The following is a 17,707-nucleotide window of genomic DNA, read 5'->3' as shown; positions in this document are numbered from 1 at the left end:
CACTTTTAACTGTCTTTCCTGTCTATATATGGTGTTACCCTAACTTCATATGTATGCAATCATTCATTATTTTATTCTTCCTTACACTACTGCTCATCAATCACAGCATCCTTATTTAGTTGTACTGAATAGGTTTTTTTTTTTTTTTTAGTAAATTACTATCATTTTGATCCATACAACATCTTTAAGATATCTATATAATTTTATTTTCAGCCTAATAGGCAAAGCTATACAAACACATGCAATCCAGAAGTATACTATTTTTTATCTGTTTTTGCAATATTTTGGTAACAGTTGATTCAACTAAGAAGCACATTTTTTTATGTGCCTCTTAATAATTAATAGCGACTATTATATTATTTCATCGGCCATCCTACTAAATTTACGTTGCACATATTTTGTCTTAGACGTGTTCACCTTAAAGGCTCTATATCTTCTAATTTCTAGCTTTAGAATCGACCACACTTTAGTTGCATGAACTAGTATTAGATGGTACCCATTCAAGATAAGGCGAAAAATTGACTTAAGATTGTCTGGTCACATGTATGGAACCTGGTGTCTCTACTAGCAAGGGAGAGCAATTTTGATTCAAGTTGGATGTGGTGGAAGTAGGAGAAGTTTAATCTTGGTTGACTCTGTCAGGCAAGGATGATTTTGTATGATTAACAAATGATGTCTGCTATGGAGTTGAGTGGAGAAAAGTCTTCTTTTTTCACTAACCACAAATAGTTAAAGACAGATAGATTTGTTGAACTGAGTTGTATTGTAAATATTTTTTACTTTGTTCTTTGGGACCAAAAGAAAGAAAAAAAAAAAAACTTTGGAAGTTGTTTTTTTGATAAATTGCAGGCCCTGATTTTGAGGCCTATTGTTTCTATAGCTCTTTTGTTCCTTTGGTGACAATTGAACTATAATTATATCTTGTATTGTTATTATTACTATTATTGGACTTTCTTTCTCCCACCACCCCTCCCAAGCTTTAGAATTGACCACACTTTAGTCGCATAAACTAGTACTAGATTGTACCCATTCAAGATAAGGCAAGAAATTGACATAAGATTATCTGGTCATGTGTATGGAACCTGGTGTCTCTACTAGCAAGGGAGAGCAATTTCGATTCAAGTTGAATGTGGTGGGAGTGGAATAAGTTTAATCTTGGTTGAATCTGTCAGGCAAGGATGATTGGATATGATTAACAAATGATGTCTGCAATGAATCTGAGTGGAGAAAAGTTTTCTTTTTGTTTTTTTACTAAGTTACTAACTACAAATAGTTAAAGAGAACAGACTTGGACAATGCAAACTATTGTTTTGCTTGCAGTTTGCATGAAGTTTTTCTTCAAGAACAGTTGATATGGTTGGAGACCCCTTTTCACTTTTCCAGATGAATAAGGTTTCTGCTATTTGTGTTTATGTTAATAATCCACAAATGATTAATTTCAGATAGATTGATGTGTGTTGTTGCAGACAGTTCATAATATTTAAGCTTTTGGGGGTAACTGGTGATAAGACATGATATTATACCTCTGGTCCTGGAGGACTTGGGTTCAAGTCTTGCGATATGTGTTCATTCTCCATTATATTTGTTCTAGTGTATTTTGTTCTCTTTGTATTTTTGGAACTCCTCCAAGTTCGATCTGTATATTTCCGCTTTTCATTGTGAAACCGGGAGGAACGATAGGGGGAGACTATTGGATAGATTTATTGCTGGATCAAATTCATAACAATTTGAACTTTTACACATCATTTGGGAGAGCGTAGTTCAAGCTTTTGATTTGGATCTATGAGGAAATTGATGAAACTGAATACAATTTTGAATTATGAATTGTTTAATTCACACAGTTCCAAATCCAAGACTTGAAATTCATGCCTCCAAATGGATGGCTATGGTAGTTAGTGATCTTACAATTAACATATTGTGTTTTGATTCAAGGGTCTTCCTGTGTAGTTTTTGTTGCCCATATCATTATGTGGTTGACAAATATCTAGAAGAAAATACTGCTATAACTAATTAGTTAAGTACTTGTAGCCATATGATCTCTGAAGTGCCTTTTACTTAATATAATTTGCTTCTTGAGAATGTACCTATTTGAACTTCCGGGCCTCATTCGGTTTTTGTTGTTCAGATTTACAGAGTTTCAGATATGGAACTTGTGGGAGTTCTTCCTAGTGCTGAAGATGAGGTTAATGTTGCTTGCTTTCATCCATTGGCTGGAGGTGGTCTAGTGTATGGTACCAAGGTGTGGATTGCTAATGTCAGGAAGTTGTGTTTTTTTTTTTTTTGGGTTGGTATTCTTGATTTTATGAACTTGGTCTGCGGTAATATGCAGGAAGGAAAGCTCAGGGTTCTCCAGTATGACAGCAGTCATGGCATGAATTGTGCAGGAGCAAATTTTGTTCTTCAGGAAAACATGGTTGAGGTAGATCAATATGCAAAGTTGCAGTATGTTCTTGCTATGTGTCTTGCTTTAGAGTGATATATATAAAATATAATATAATATTCCAGACTATGATGTGCAATACTTGTACATGCTTGGATGGTTGTGTTCTATTGGGATTTCTGTGTAGCTTGGATGGTATGTTCTATTTGGATTTCTATGTAGCTTGGATGAGTGTGTTATATTTGGATTTTTGCATCGTATTATGTGTTTTCTGCGTTCCTAGATTTGTGTTTCAGTTTTTCAAAACTCTATAGATTATAAACTCAAGTTTATTAATATTTATAGATTATTTTTTAGATTTTTATCATACACTAAGCTTGTAGCTTGTTTGTGCATTCTTCATAAATTCCTTGATTGAATTTGATGCGTCCCTCTGTAATGCATTTATTATCTTCAGATTTGAAGTTACTATGAAATTATCTAGATATGCATTTCATTGACAAGTTTTTATGCAAGTTTGGGAAGATGGTTAAATGGCTAATAAATGCTGAATGCTACATAGTTTAATTAAAGAATTGGTTTTCTTCATTTTTCCAGAGGAGGTGAGACAATTTAGTAGATTACTTGTTATCAATTATTGTGCTGTTTTATTCTGAAAAAGAGGAATCATTAGCTGTTCATGGGGGAGATTTTGGATGTCTCCTGTAGGCATGGATGCTGTAAGATCCTAGTGTTTCAATAGAGATCGCTTTTGGTGACCACCACCGGCTGCTGCTGCCGGCAACTTCCACCTTGTACAATCCACCACTTCCTGACCTAGCCACCACCACAACTACAATTAATGGCAGTAATTCTTTGTGCAGACCAAAGACAAACTATAACTCAGGCAAAATTCTCATTTGTATTAAATTGAACTATAATACAATTTTGAACTTGATTGCAATTCTGTGACCCAAACTGAGCATGTTTTTGGTATTAATTTTTATAAATCAATAAAAAAATTTTGAACTGGTTTTTGAAAGTTAAAAGGTTCTGCTTGTTTTGCCAGATTGTCTAACGAATTGTATTCCGTTCATCAGTTGGATATGAATAGGCATAGTTTGATAATTTTCTATTTTAAATTAGAGATAAGTTCTATTATTGTAATACATGCGTGTGCACGCGCATGAGTGCAGAAAATGAGTGGGAAAGTTTGTAAAGTTGGGAGATCTAGCAGCCAATCATAATAAATAATAAAAATTTCAATCTTTGCAAAAAGTAGGTAATAAAGTGAGACGTGGCGATGACCTTCATTTGTTTTATGTGTCCCAAAACATTTCTTTGAATCATTTCTTTTGCATAAATTGAAAGATAAACCTCAGATCAGGTTATAAGTCTTTTTTTTTTTTTTTAAATTTAAAAAAAATTCCTTTTTTCTTTTCTTTTAAATACCCCTTCTGTATAGAGATTTTAATCCACTGGATGCAAGGATTACCTTCAGTAGTGAAAACCCTAGTCAAACTAACATTTGATAAAAAAGCCCCAAATGATTGAACGACAATGACAACCAACCCTTAAGTCTCACTAGATGAGGTCAGTTACCTGAATTGTTTTCTGCCATGCTACACGATGTCACAGAGAGAGAGAGAGAGAGAGAGAGAGAGAGAGAGAGAGAGAGCTCTTCCTTCCCTTCATGCCTTCTACACTAATGTGGATCCCTCTTTGGTCCCAATTACCTTGCAACCCTCTCTCTCTTTTTCAAGGCTATGCTTTTCTGATTCTCTATCATCCAATTTAGAAAAATTATGTATTCAGTCCTCTGGCATTTTCACGCAGCTTAGTTCTGTTGTTTCAGTTAATGGCCATTTGAGCTTCACCCAGAGTAGTGTTTATTGCAAAGCCAAATTTGGTTTTTGTTCTGTGCTTTTTGTTTCTTGGCACAAAGATATATCTTACCTTTCCATGCCAAGAAAAATTGTTCCCAAGCCAAATATGGTCCATTTCCTCTTGCAAGTTGTCGGTGAACATAGGGATGAGTTTTCAGCTCCAGTCTTCGTTTGTCATTTTCATTCCTCTTGAATGAGGTATCTCCATCCCAGAGGTAACTGACTCCTCCATAGAATGCATTTTAAGCTTGTGGATGGGTTAATTAATTGAAGATCACATTCTAAAGAAATCATTTGAACTCGTGTTTTTGAAAATACTAAGAGTAAGTTCATAGTTAACTAAATTAGAAGGGAATTGCATATCTGCAGATGTTATGCAATTTGTGCCGAAAAAATATGAATAAATTTCGGGAAGCAGAGGAGAATATGTCTTGTGCTCATATTTTAAGGATATTTTAAATCGCCTTCAAGAGATGATGATTACCTCTAACCCTCCAGAAATGAATGATTGGCAATTTGGCATGACTTTTGGAGGGGCAATAAACAACATTGAGTTTTAGTGAAAACAGCAGCAAATAAACAGAGTAACAACAGATACATGCAGTCACACATACCAGAGCGGCAAACCAGAATGGAAAAACAAAGAAAAACTACTAAACAGTGTCATTTAAAAAAACCAGTTAAAAGCACTATAATTTAGTAACAGTAGCATTAAAAAAAGAAGGGAAATCTATACTATATATAAAAGCATGAATACTGCAAATAATTTTGTGGACAAAAATATCCTTTGAAAGAAATATTAAAAAAATCCTGAAATATGTAAGTATAAATTAATTTGTGGACAAAAAGTATCCTTTTCTTAAAACTAAATTGCTATCAAACTAACATTCTTAAAGAAATAAAATAATTTCTATACTACATATAGAAGTATGGATGGTGTAAATCATTTTATTGGTAAAATATATTCCTATCTTTTGAAAGTACGACCAAATAATCTTAAAAGAAATAAGTTTATATAATATATAGTTATATACATACATACATACATACATATATATAAAGTAATTTTAACCAAAATGAGATAAAATTATATTTATTAAAATATAATAAGGTAAAAAAATTCTGTGGGAAAAATATCTCTATATTCTAAAAGTAATACAAAACATTCCTAAAAGAGAATAAATTCAGCCAAAATTACATAAAATCTATTTTAGATATATTAAAGTTTGAACCTAAAAGAAACTCTATTTAGCCAAAGAAAATAGCTATATGCCATAGTTGTCAAATCATGAATTGAAATTCCAATTTTGGAAATTGCGAATCGAATCATAAGATTCAATACAAATTTCCAAAATCAATTCTAAATGACTTGCATATATTGATGTATAAACAAGAAGCTAAACAGCCCAAAACATTTACATTTTGACCATTAAAAAAATCACATTTCATCTGTATGCTTTCCCTGAACAAATAAAAAGTAAGGGAATGAGTCAAGAAATGTTAATTAAAAAAATGAACATATTGCTGTTTAAGGGAAGGAATCGAGAAAAAAATAATTAAAAAACTGAACTTTTGGTGTTTATCAACAATAAAAAAAACATTTCATGCATATTCTTTCTTGATTACAAATAGAAAAAGAATTTACTTTAAAAATGATTAATTGAACACAATACTAAAAAATTTTTAATCCTAACAACATAACAAATCATGAGTTATACCTTAACCGATGTGTGTTACCTCTTCTTCTCAATGGCAGAGCACTATACTCCAAGAGTGAAGAATGGTTTTGTGAAAGCAACATAAGACCTAAAGTTCTATTTTCTCCTTTTTTTGGCACAAAAAACTGATGAAGATGAGGCATGGAAGCTAATTGTGTTAAAAAAAAGCAATTAAAAAAATGGGGTTTTGTACCAGTCGGGCTTGTCAAGATACGATAGGTCTAGAATTATGTGAATCGATAGATTCAGATCGATTCACTAGATTCATGAGTTGAATCAATAGATTCGGCAGTGATTCAATTGATTTTAGATTCGTTAGTGAGATTCAAATCAATTTGTTGTGGAATTGATATGAATGGTATGAATCAAATTGTGAATCATAAGATTCTAACATCTATGCTATATACATATCATATACGAAAGTACAAATTGTTTGAATAATTTTGTAGACAATATTATTTTTTTAGAAGTAAGACCGTATTTCTGAAAGAATTAAATTAAGTTACGTTAGATAAATTTACATTTAAAATTTTTATTTTAAAAGGTTAAGACTTGGCCCTTAAAATTTTGTTTCATTCAAAAAATAAAATAAATGCTATGGTGTTATAAATGTTAAATAAAATATACATCTCAAAATAAAATAGGTAAATTCCTTTGATGTGTTCTGGAATTATTGTGAAGTGTTTGACATCATTTAGATAATTAAAAATATAATCTCTAAAAAATAAATTTTAGAAATAATAAATTATGCATTTATTTAAAATTTAGAAAGATCATTAATTGATCATTTAGTAAACCAAAAATAACAATAATAAATATTTTAGGTAGCAAATCACAACTAAAAATTGAAATAAAGTTGATTAATGTTTTCTTAAGGAGAAGTCATGTATTGAGTTTTTTATAAAATAAAAAATAATGAAAAATCGACTCATTTAAATTTTTTATCAATAATGTTATGTAACTACTAAAATTCAATATTTCTCATAATTTTAATTAAAATATTCATGTCATATCATATCTTATACCCTTTAAAGATTTATAATGTCTTTGTATTTGCATGGTGCCATAATAGTATCTCATGTCAATGTTTGTATTAAATTTTTTAAAAATATTAAATTTAATAAATAATTTTAAATGCTCAAATATTTTTAGCTAAATTATGATTATATTATTAATTCATTTTAAAAATATATCTAAAATTTATTAAAAATATAGAACATTTTACACAATATTATTCATATACAATCGCGTGCAACACATGACATATTTACTAATAGAGCATTAAAAACATTGAAAAAAATATGCAAATAGCAACAAATTTTGGTTAGAAAAAGCATAGAAGGCACCCGAGTAGAAGCAGAAAAGCACCAAGCAGTAGCAAAATATTACTGTAAAAATTTAAAAGGGAACAAAAAACTTAGAAGCCTAAAAAAAATAGGGAGAAGAAAAGGGTAACTTAATGGGGAAAAGTGTAACTAACTGATAGTTTGCAACCAACTCTTCAACACAATCAAAGCACATCCTATTATATTGTAGAAATGTGTCTAGAATTTAAATTTTAAGCTATGTGGGGAAAAGAGAAGAAAGAAACGAAAAAGGAAAAGCCATTTAGACTTCTATTAGCAAACAAAGAATGTGTCAGGGTCTCCTTTTCGTTAAGGAAGGTATGAAAACAATAGTTACTGAATAGCATTATCATGGATAAGTTGGGGTAAAAAGCAAGCGATGGTCATTGCCAAACACGACTAATGACTCCCATTTTGAAAATGGGAGTATTTGACTCATTTCGTGCTTGTTGACGAATCCTATTTTGAAAATGGCATTGTGCGTTGAAATGCTGCAAAGAAAACTGGATTAGTTGCATCAACATGGGACATCCAAATTCCTCCTTAAATGACTTGCCGAAAACTCATCCATGAAAATAGTTAACCTTTAACCAGTGATAAGTTATTTTAGAATGAGAACGCCGTAACTAAAGGAGGAAAAGAGCAGCACATGATTGGTAAGTCTCCTTAAATGACTCGCCGAAAACTCATCCATGAAAATAGTTAACCTTTAACCAATCATAAGTTATTTTAGAATGGGAACATCGTAACCAAAGGAGGAAAAGAGCAGCACATGATTGGTAGCTCATGCTCAATTGCCATGGTAAACTACAACGACCTAGCACAACTGCCTGCCCTTCTTTAAGTTGGTACAATTGGCTATTGAAATGACAAAAGGCCATGGTCTGTTTGGGTTCACGAGCAAAACTGGCGTGCTTTCCGAAAATTACCCTAACATGTCAATTTATGGTCATTGCCCCCTTCTTCCAACTCTTATGGATTGGATCATTTTAAAAGACCTCAATAAACAAACCGCTTACCTTGTAATGAATGCGGCTAATGAATAAAAATCTTAGAAAATTAAGAAAAAGTAAAGAAATCGAATTTAACGGTCATTTTTTGGTTCACTAAAAGATACAAGCAATCTTTGCTTCCTCTCTAAAAAATTACCAAGTTTAGAATTGTAGAGAACCGGAATGCTGGCGTGCTTTACTAATCATGATTCTCATACACAAAACATCCTTTTCTAATTAGCAAAGAAATTTATTAAGAAATAAAGATGAGTAGAAAAGCCTAAACTCACATTGTAAACAAATAGTGGAACTACAGGAATTGCTTTTAATAAGAAATTAAGTAAATTAACAAAATCCAAATAAAACAAAAATTTTCGTGCTGCTGCCTGCCTTTGTTGTCTGGTTTCCTTCTCCCAAGACCAAAATCTTGCTTCACCTAAGTGCTCCTCTATTTCTTTCTATTTAAGAGACAATACACCCATGTGCACAACATAGAATGGAAAATGTTATGAAGGAAAAGGTATGTTTTGCATGAGCCATCATGCACAAAGAAAGCCAAAATTTTTTAAAAAATTTAAAACTAAAAAAATAAAATCATTATGTGCATCTTAAGGAATTGGGTGAACCCACGAGAAAGAGATGAAGAATATAGATAAATTTTAAGAGACCTATATTTCTACATTTTAAAAATAATAATACTATAATTTTAAAATAATCATTGTTTTTAAAACACAAATTGGTGTGTTATGGTGAATCGTTTGGAACTGTGATTGAGAATGACTGGGAATCACACCATACTCATTCCCATTCCCTCTGAGAATAGTTTGCTCCCATGCATGTGTTTGGATCATTTTAGTAATAAGAATTATTAGTACCTATAAGGTATTTTTCGTTATTGTACTAAAAGTGCAAGATGCCAGCTTGGGGCATTAAATTGATTCCTCCTATGCTGATTTGCATTCCTCTCCCCTCCTCCTGGTTTTCTAATTTAGAATTTTAGGAATGACAATCTGGATTCTAGTGGCGGGGCCATGTGGAAGGAATCCTAGTTCCAAGCCCAACATTCATTCCCATTTTGGTGCATTTTAATTCCTGTAGAGTGCAGATTGATTCCTCTGCCCCAAACTTGGCTTAATACTAATTGAAGGCAATAATTTTTATATCGATTTTAAAATGCTATGGCAGAGAAATTATTTTACCTTTTTCCATTTAATTTGCTTTATGACCTCAAATATAATTGAGTCATTGCTAAATCATATATAGAATAAATAAATTAATGAAACAAATAGACTAGGCATGGTATTAGTATATACGATTAATCTATTGGGTGCATAAAAGAGACAATAACTTTAACAAGTTCATGATTTTATTAGATAGGATATTTGAAAACCTAATAAATTTATACCAAATTTGTCATTAAGTTGCATTGTTTTATTATATAGAAGTTTTTAAATTAGGTATTATAATCATAAAACTTGAACATTATATAAATTACCAATGACTTGAACAAGACAAGAATTAGAAAAGAAGAAAGACTTGTTGTTGAGCAATATAAAAAGAGAAATATTAAATTAATAAAATTTAGTTTACAAAAATTGTTAATATCAAGTTGTCTATTGATGCATCCATTGTCAATATTACAAATAATAAATAATCCTGTGTCAATTGTTTTCCTCATTAGAATTTTCCCCTTGGCCCTCTTCATATAGTTAGGATTGATGCATGGAAAGAAAAATGAGAGAAGAAAAAGTCACAAAAAATGAAGTTAATTGTGTGATAAAAGTTTTGTATCGATCTTCTGGCTTCAAGGTGTTTTCCTGGTATGTAGAAGTTGCAACAGCAAAGATTTTTATTCTCGCTGATATAGTGGTGTCAATGGTTTGTTACCGTAGACAGCAGAAAAATTAGACTGCTATTTATAGTAGTAACACCATAAACAACGTAAACTACAGAGCAGATAGATAACTTGCCTATATTTGTTTATATTAGAAGCTTGATTTTATATTACATTTACACTGTAATTACTAAGTGACTAAAGCTTAAACGGGTGATAGGAAGTACCACCACTCGGAGCACGGTATGTGAAGAAGAAACAAAGGTAAAGGAACAATTGTCCATGATATGGAAGTAATAAAGTGGTGGTACACATGCAATTCCTTGATTGATCGTTGTCTGAAAGAATTACAATGATAGCCCCAGTGAAGCGTTCCTGCAAAAAGAACATGCATTTTAACTTTCATAATGAGGACAGGGGCAAGAAAAAGGCATCTTTTAGCCACTATAATGAAACATGCAAGATTGAAAAGAGAAACAAATATAGGAGCGAAATGAAATGATAATGCATCATTGAATGCTTAAATGGCAATCAACAAAGAACAACACATCATCAGATGACCAATTCTTTTGTGGACATGTTAATTTTACAACAATATGCCATGGAATTTGCAATTCCTGCCTGTCTAAAAAATTCTGGAAATATTTCTGTCATGTCATCATAAACATGCCTTAGAAACCACCATAATTTCCAAGTATGTGATGGTAAGAGAAAAAGTGTATATTGTTTTCACTTGCTGATAATATAAGATTGCCTTGAACAAGAAAAATCCCTGGATCTTAAACTATTATTTGACTGTTTTAAGTATGCATTGGTTGGCTCTTGTTTTTCATATTCTTCCCCTGCATGTTAGTTATTTTGCTTCCCTATTTTCCACTCTCTTTTTTCTGATCCTTCTGTATTTCCTTCTCTATTCTAATAAAATCTGATTTTGTTCATAGGAAAATTAGTTGGTGGCTTTAAGTTTCAATTCAAGACTTTAGAAATACAATTATTAAATATCAATAATGGTGAAGCAACTAACAATTGGAGACAAACTAATGGATAATGATAAATTGATTGATTGATGAAAGAATATAACTTCCCGCATGATTATTGAGAATACAGGGCAAATAGATCAACTTACAATGCATTAAATATTAGTGATGGTGAAGCAACTATCCATTGGAAACAAACTAATCGATAATGATAAACTGGTTGATTGATGGAAGCATACGACTTTCTGCTTGACTATTGTGAAGACAATGCTCCTTTAGATCTGTTGCTAATATTTTAGATTATGTTGGTAGTTACATTGCCATCGTCAATAAGCAGGCTCACGAGATGATATATGAGATGCTCTTAAGAAATAATGAGGCAGAAGAGTGTGAAGGAGAATGCTGTATATGATGGAACCCATATCATTAGGAAATGCTCTAATCTTAAAATTCCAGCCCTTGTGAAAACAGAAGTTTTGAGTGTTTTGGAATATTATGGAGGTTCCATAAACTTTGGGTACTGAATGCTAGAAATTAACACACTGAATGTCAAGGGAAAATATCTCTTTATGATGGAAAACCAAATCAAGTAACTGTCGTATAGGTGTTAGGAAATGCTTGAATCTTGAATTCAAGATTCTTGGAGCTGGAGAAGTTTTGAGGGAAACCTGTTCTCCATTTCATTTTCATGATGGAGGGAAGGAGGAAATGAATACGGTCGCTTTTCTAAGTAGGGGATATAGGCCTAAAATTTGAATAGTCCAGTGTGCCTCTGGGGTCTGTAATTTCTGTTCTTGTCAAGGAACTTCTTTACTGTGAAAAAAGAGCAGTAGGTTGTTACTGAAAGAAACTAGAAATCATTTTTGCTTTTTTATGTGGGTTTTGAATTTATTTGATTGTATGCATTTATCACCAGATATTGTTATAAATTTTTACAGCCATGAAAAAATTATTGATCTTTGATATTTACTTAGTATTTTTAGTTAGTTTCCATTAATCTTGCATACAATTATTATGCACTTTAATATGAGTTTGGCACAAAGAAGCAATTTTTGTATTTACAGTGCAAGGAAAGTGGTTTCAGTTTTCTATCAAAAGAAAAACATGAGAGTGGTTTCAGTCATTTTGGCAGGGTTTCGTACATCTAAAAGTAAAGGTTTGCATCGGGAATAGTTTGTATTCTTATGTTTGAAAATAAAAGTAAATGAAAATTGAGAAGTCGAGGCTGCTAGTGCTAAGTAACTATTGCCCTTTTCGAAAAGGTTCGCTTCATTAGTCTTCTAGTGATTTAACTATTTCTTTTGCTCCTTGCATATTTTTGTTTGCTCGGAGCATGCACTGTCCACTTTTTTGTATTTTCTCTCTTTTTGTATGCTGTGCTTGGGAGCATACCTTGAATTTGGAATTGGGGGATTTGGACAATTCAGTATAACTATATTGCATTTTGTACGAATCCATACAAATCCAAATCCAAGCTCAGAGCTTCAACCTCCCAAACACATGGTTAATTGATTTCATTGCTCAATAAAAAAAAATAGCTTTTGTCCATCATTGTTGTGTCAAGTGAAGTAAATCTCAAAAAATTGTCACTTGAATCTTTTCTGTTATTATCCGCAGAAAGACGTAATTTTATGCTGAAAATAAGTGCATTTTTTGGGGTAACCTACAGTTGCATTGCTGTTGGAAAAGTAACTAGGGGTGTAATCTGTTTTTAATGGTTCAGTTATCAGAAAAACAGACCACAAACCGAGCTCTTCTGTTTTCATATTTTATATACCGAAACCAAACCATAAACCATCAGTTCACAGAACAACCAAACTGCCGGTTTTTCAGTTCGGTTAAGCTTAAATCGGTTTTTAAATGTTTTGAACTATTTTTTATTGGACCTCTTGGGAGAGACCAAGTGTTTAAGGCCAGTAACTCTTTCAATATCTGTGCCTGCTTCATAAGTGCAGAACATGAGATGAGGTGGAGGAAAAGTGGATTTAATATTTATAGGAAGGTAGCTCTATAGCCTTGCCCTGTTCGCAGCTGTTATGGGACAGGAAATTTGGGAGGTGGGTAAAACTGCTTCTCTTCTGCAGATGGGTAAGATACTAGTCCCACGTTGAAAATCCACATGCTACGGGAGCCTCACCATCTTTATAAAAGACCATGCACGTCCCGATCTTCTTCTCCCAATGAATCTCTGTTGAAAGAAAGTACTTGATTTCTTGTCATTGTATTCGGGGCATTGCTAGCTTTGCTAAAAAAACTTTAAATGGTTTTCTATAAGTTTAGTAAATTTTTCTTAATGGGATTCTAGGCATTGCTGGATACTGAAATGACTAAAATTATAATTGTGGGTATATTAACATTAATATTATAAAAAATTATATCATAAATAATTGATTATATTGGTTTTTCAATTTGGTTTCGAACCAGACCGAAACTGAATTTTTTAATTTTAAAAACCAAAACTGAAACTGAACTCTGAAAAATATTCGAGATGTCATGTCAAGATATTTGAGATGTCAATTATCTGGATGTTTGTGTTGAGGAAAGTTTTATGTTGCATTATATTCGTCATCTTCAAAGCATTGTAGTCAAAGGCACATGGCACACCGTGGCATGAGATTGGGGTGGTTAACGGAGCCTTGGTGTGAGGCGGAGATCCGCGCCTCATGAAGTTGAGGTACTGATTTAGTAAATTTTGTAAAATGGCCTATGTAGTGGGGGTCATATCACAGTGTTCACACCAGAAATGGAAAGGGAAAAAGCAGCAAAAATTACAGAAGAGAGCAGAAAGTTTCTTTAGAAAACAAAAAGAAAAAATAGTGAAGGAAAAAAAGTGAACATAAAAAAGGGGAGTTGAAGTAGCTCTGACCGGAGGATGCTGCACTGGCCGGAAGAAGAAGAAGAAGAAGAAGAAGAGGAAGGGAAGAAGAAAAAAGAGAGAGAAGCTAGAGGTCTGCTGGTTGATGCAGAAAAAACTGCAGCAGAAATTCCAAAAAAAAAAAACCAGTGAAAAAAAAAAACGACATAAAAAGGAGGTCATAGCATCTCTGACTAAGAGCGCAGGAGAACCTTTTTTTGCTTTTTCTGAGTTAATGGCAACCCGATCTGCCTTGTGGGTTGATCACTTATGAGAATCTATGGTTGGCCTTCAATCAGTCATGTCATGGGAGAATCCTGGAGAGTTGAGAGGTGTTGCATATGCAAGATCAGTAAAAAAAATGTGGTCCAGTGCTTCTCACCTTTTTGTTTTTATAGTCATTAGTACAAATTAAACAAATCGGAAGGCTTAAGATTAAAAGATGTAAAAAACCAAGCATAAGTTAAAAATGAAGGTGGCACACCTCTTGCCTCACTGCGCATTTTGCATCTCTTCTTGTCTCGACCTCAGAGTTGCAAAATCTGTTGCCGCAATGTTCTTCACACTAACGCATTTATGTTTCACAGGTTGATTTATTCTGCGAGTTCATAGCTGTTTAGCAGAATACCTATTTTCTTATTTGATTTCTGGATGATTTTGCTCTGCACATTTTAGGGACAGAACATTAACAGTTACATTTTTTTCTCTGTGTACACACTTGTTACAGGTATATTACTTCTTGTGAAATTTGTTATATATTGCGGCTTACATTTCTTCTTACTGATTGCAGCTACAGGCATATGCTTTAGAATGCTAGAAACGAGTGAGTGAACCATTGAATTTGGCTACAATTCAACTTGGATGGTATGTATTTAAACCTTGTTTTATACATTTGATGAACAATTGAGATTATTGTGTTATAATCTCTGTATATTCTAATTTGAATTCGTGTCTTAAGAAAATAACATGCCTTTCCATTAAGAATCATGTGTAAGGTTGAGCATTGATCCAATAGTAAGGGTTTAAGGCTCAAACTTGAATGTCAAGAGTTCCAAGTAATGGAAACATCCCCCGTCAATCTGGAGCTATGGCTGCCTGCATTATGCTGCCCCCCAGGCTTGAAAATGGTGTGGGAACCTTGCGTTTTGAGTGTTGCTATCTTGGTGTGAGATATTGGTTATGAATAATGATGTGACGATCTGCATCACACTAGCGATTAGCTTGGCACCCATTTTTTTTTTTTTTTTTCAGGAGTTCTTTTATGAAAATTAAAGCTGTGGGTTAGAGTTTTGGTAAACAGGTTTTTTTTTTTTTTAATTAACTTCAGTATAGCATTTAAATTGATAAAAACTGTTTTTTTTTCTAAAAGATTATTTTACTCTGTGGGCGCCCTTCATTTTCACCCCTCAAATATTACAAAATTACCAACTCATTATTTACATCTCAATGACATCCATTTTACTCAGTTTACAGTTTTTTTTATTGGATCAGCTTTTTCCTCTCAACAGCTCTTTGCGATTGGGCCAAAGAATTTTTATAGCAACTTGAATAAACTTTTTTCATGAGCCATAAGGGGCAAAATAAGCATACGGATTGAGAATTTCTAGTGCTCTTACCAACTATGACAGATTTAACAAGAGTATGTGCAAGTTTTGGAAACCCATAATGATTGTTATGGGAGGTTTCAGCCTGTTAATTTTTCTTCCGGGTGAACTTGAATCTGTAAGATCTCTGGATGCCATTACCAAGCTTTTGAATTATCATTCAGATTTGGGGAAAGATGTGTAGTTCCCCTCCAAAAGATGTAAAATTTAACTCCTCGTGAAGATAATGAGGCTTGTAAAGAGTCAATTTGGAAGCAAAGCCAAATATGTTTTTAGAAGATGGGAGGTATTGAAGAGAGGGGGCGTTGGGAATTGTTGACAAAACCAGCTTTCCTATTCCTGTTTGGTGATAATCTAGTAGATTTTACTTCCCCCTCACTAAATTCTAACGAAGATGCGTGGATAGCTTAAATCAAGTTTGATCTATACTGTAAAATATTTATAAATACGGGGTAAAAAAAAAAAAATGAAGTTGCCCTGCAGAAACACTAACACCAACTACACATGAACCAGAGGGGGCGTTGGGATATGTTGACAAAACCAGCTTTCCTATTCCTGTTTGGTGATAATCTAGTAGATTTTACTTCCCCCTCACTAAATTCTAACGAAGATGTGTGGATAGCTCAAATCAAGTTTGATCTATACTGTAAAATATTTATAAATATGGGGGAAAAAAAAAAATGAAGTTGCCCTGCAGAAACACTAACACCAACTACACATGAACCATAGCCTGCGACCAGAGATACCTAGGGGGGTGGGGGGTGGGGGAAGCATATTTGGTTTAAAAATTTTAGCCTCAATCATCAGTGTCTCTGAACCCTGGGTACATTCCTCAAGTGAACCCCAAGTTTTTTGGGGCGATGGAGAAATACCTCAGCAGCGAACAAGAGGGAAAACCCAAAAATTGAAATGCATTGAGTTCTATTGGTAGGCCTTTTTAATGTTGTTACCAATAACCATTGATGCCAGTCCATGTTGGTTGGTTCTGAATGGCACAGGACGTCTTTACCTGATGTGAATTTACTTAGCAATGTCGAGTCAATTTAAATAATGCAACTCTGGCCCTTCTTGTGAGTTGACTCGTAGTTACACTGCCATTTAGCCATATAGTGTCTGTACAGGTACTATGTGAAGGAAATTTGGTGTTCCTCATCATTATTAACATAAATTTTGTCTTTAGATTGTTATCATTCAGATTTTTATGTTTTCTTTTGATTTGCTGCTACATATCCCGTTTTCTGAATTTGTTCAGCTGGCGTTTTTTGTGTACCCGTACAGGAGATTGTGTCAGTCCGGTTTACAGCAGAACTTAGCTGAATGTTTTAGTTCAGATATCGGAGTCTCATCTCTTGGGGGAAGGTACCAAACTACAACAAATATTAACGTGCCAAACTGTACAATATGATGTCCCTGTAATATTCAAAGGCATGTGTTTTCCTCTCTTTTTCACACTTTTTTTTTTTCCCCTTTTCTTTTCTGTCACCCTTTTCCCCTTTTGTTGTTTATTAGTTAGGGGGAAAAATGTCAGCGTCTCCCGTATAGCTGGGGTGGCTTGGGGGGCGGTGTTCTTTGGATGGAACTGGCTAACAGATAGGCTGATGTAATTTTTAAAATGGACAATTTCATTGGCCTGTAACAAGCAGCAGCCAGCGGCCTTTGCCTTCTTTCCTGCTCTCTGGAACATCTGTTAAATGTGGCGTCTTGTGTATTGCTGAGATAACATATTCTTTTTGGCAATAAGCAGTTCCAGCAGCAATAATCATGGCTGCTATAATACTGATCTACGCCACCGCATCAACTGTAACACCACAATCATTTTAATTGGGCTTTGCTAAAGGAAATGAATATAGCTACCTCTTCATGCCATTTCATTCTCAATCCTTTTCCCCACAGGTTGAATTTCTTAACCTTCTATCAAGGTTATGCTATTTTACAGATGGCCAACTCTCTTTTACCCCCTTTTTTTTTTTCATGAAAATTTTAAGAAAATAGGCTGCTAGTAGGCAAGGAGCATGCAGCAACGCAACAACAGAAGAGTAATAGATACCATTTTTTGTGTTATTTGATTGGTCGTCTTTGGTGTACGTGGAGGGAAATAATTTGCTCCAATGAGAATTTGGAAATGCAATCCAAACCA

General features: G+C 33.4%; 1 protein-coding gene across 6 annotated transcripts in view; it reads left to right on the top strand.

Moving 5' to 3' along the window:
- The window catches only part of LOC131155156 (uncharacterized), a 48,935-nt gene extending 31,701 nt beyond the window's left edge, over positions 1 to 17,234 (top strand). The window contains exons 12-16 of one of the 6 annotated variants that reach the window (XR_009136755.1): positions 2,126 to 2,239; positions 2,330 to 2,419; positions 14,757 to 14,830; positions 16,849 to 16,995; positions 17,080 to 17,234. Coding sequence is in view for 5 of the 6 variants with exons in the window: in XM_058108095.1 (XP_057964078.1) it covers positions 2,126 to 2,476 (351 nt within the window). In the remaining variant the exon portion in view is untranslated. Of the gene's footprint in view, positions 1 to 2,125; positions 2,641 to 2,977; positions 3,402 to 14,756; positions 14,831 to 16,848 lie in introns of those variants that run through there. The other 5 variants (XM_058108097.1, XM_058108098.1, XM_058108099.1 and 2 more) reach the window with 5 other exon arrangements.
- Positions 17,235 to 17,707: the final 473 nt, after the last annotated feature.

Source organism: Malania oleifera, chromosome 5 (assembly GCF_029873635.1).
Source record: "Malania oleifera isolate guangnan ecotype guangnan chromosome 5, ASM2987363v1, whole genome shotgun sequence".
In the NCBI taxonomy this organism is placed as follows: Eukaryota; Viridiplantae; Streptophyta; class Magnoliopsida; order Santalales; family Ximeniaceae; genus Malania; species Malania oleifera.
Note: the sequence above shows the minus strand (reverse complement) of the source record. Positions and strands in the feature narration are given on the sequence as shown.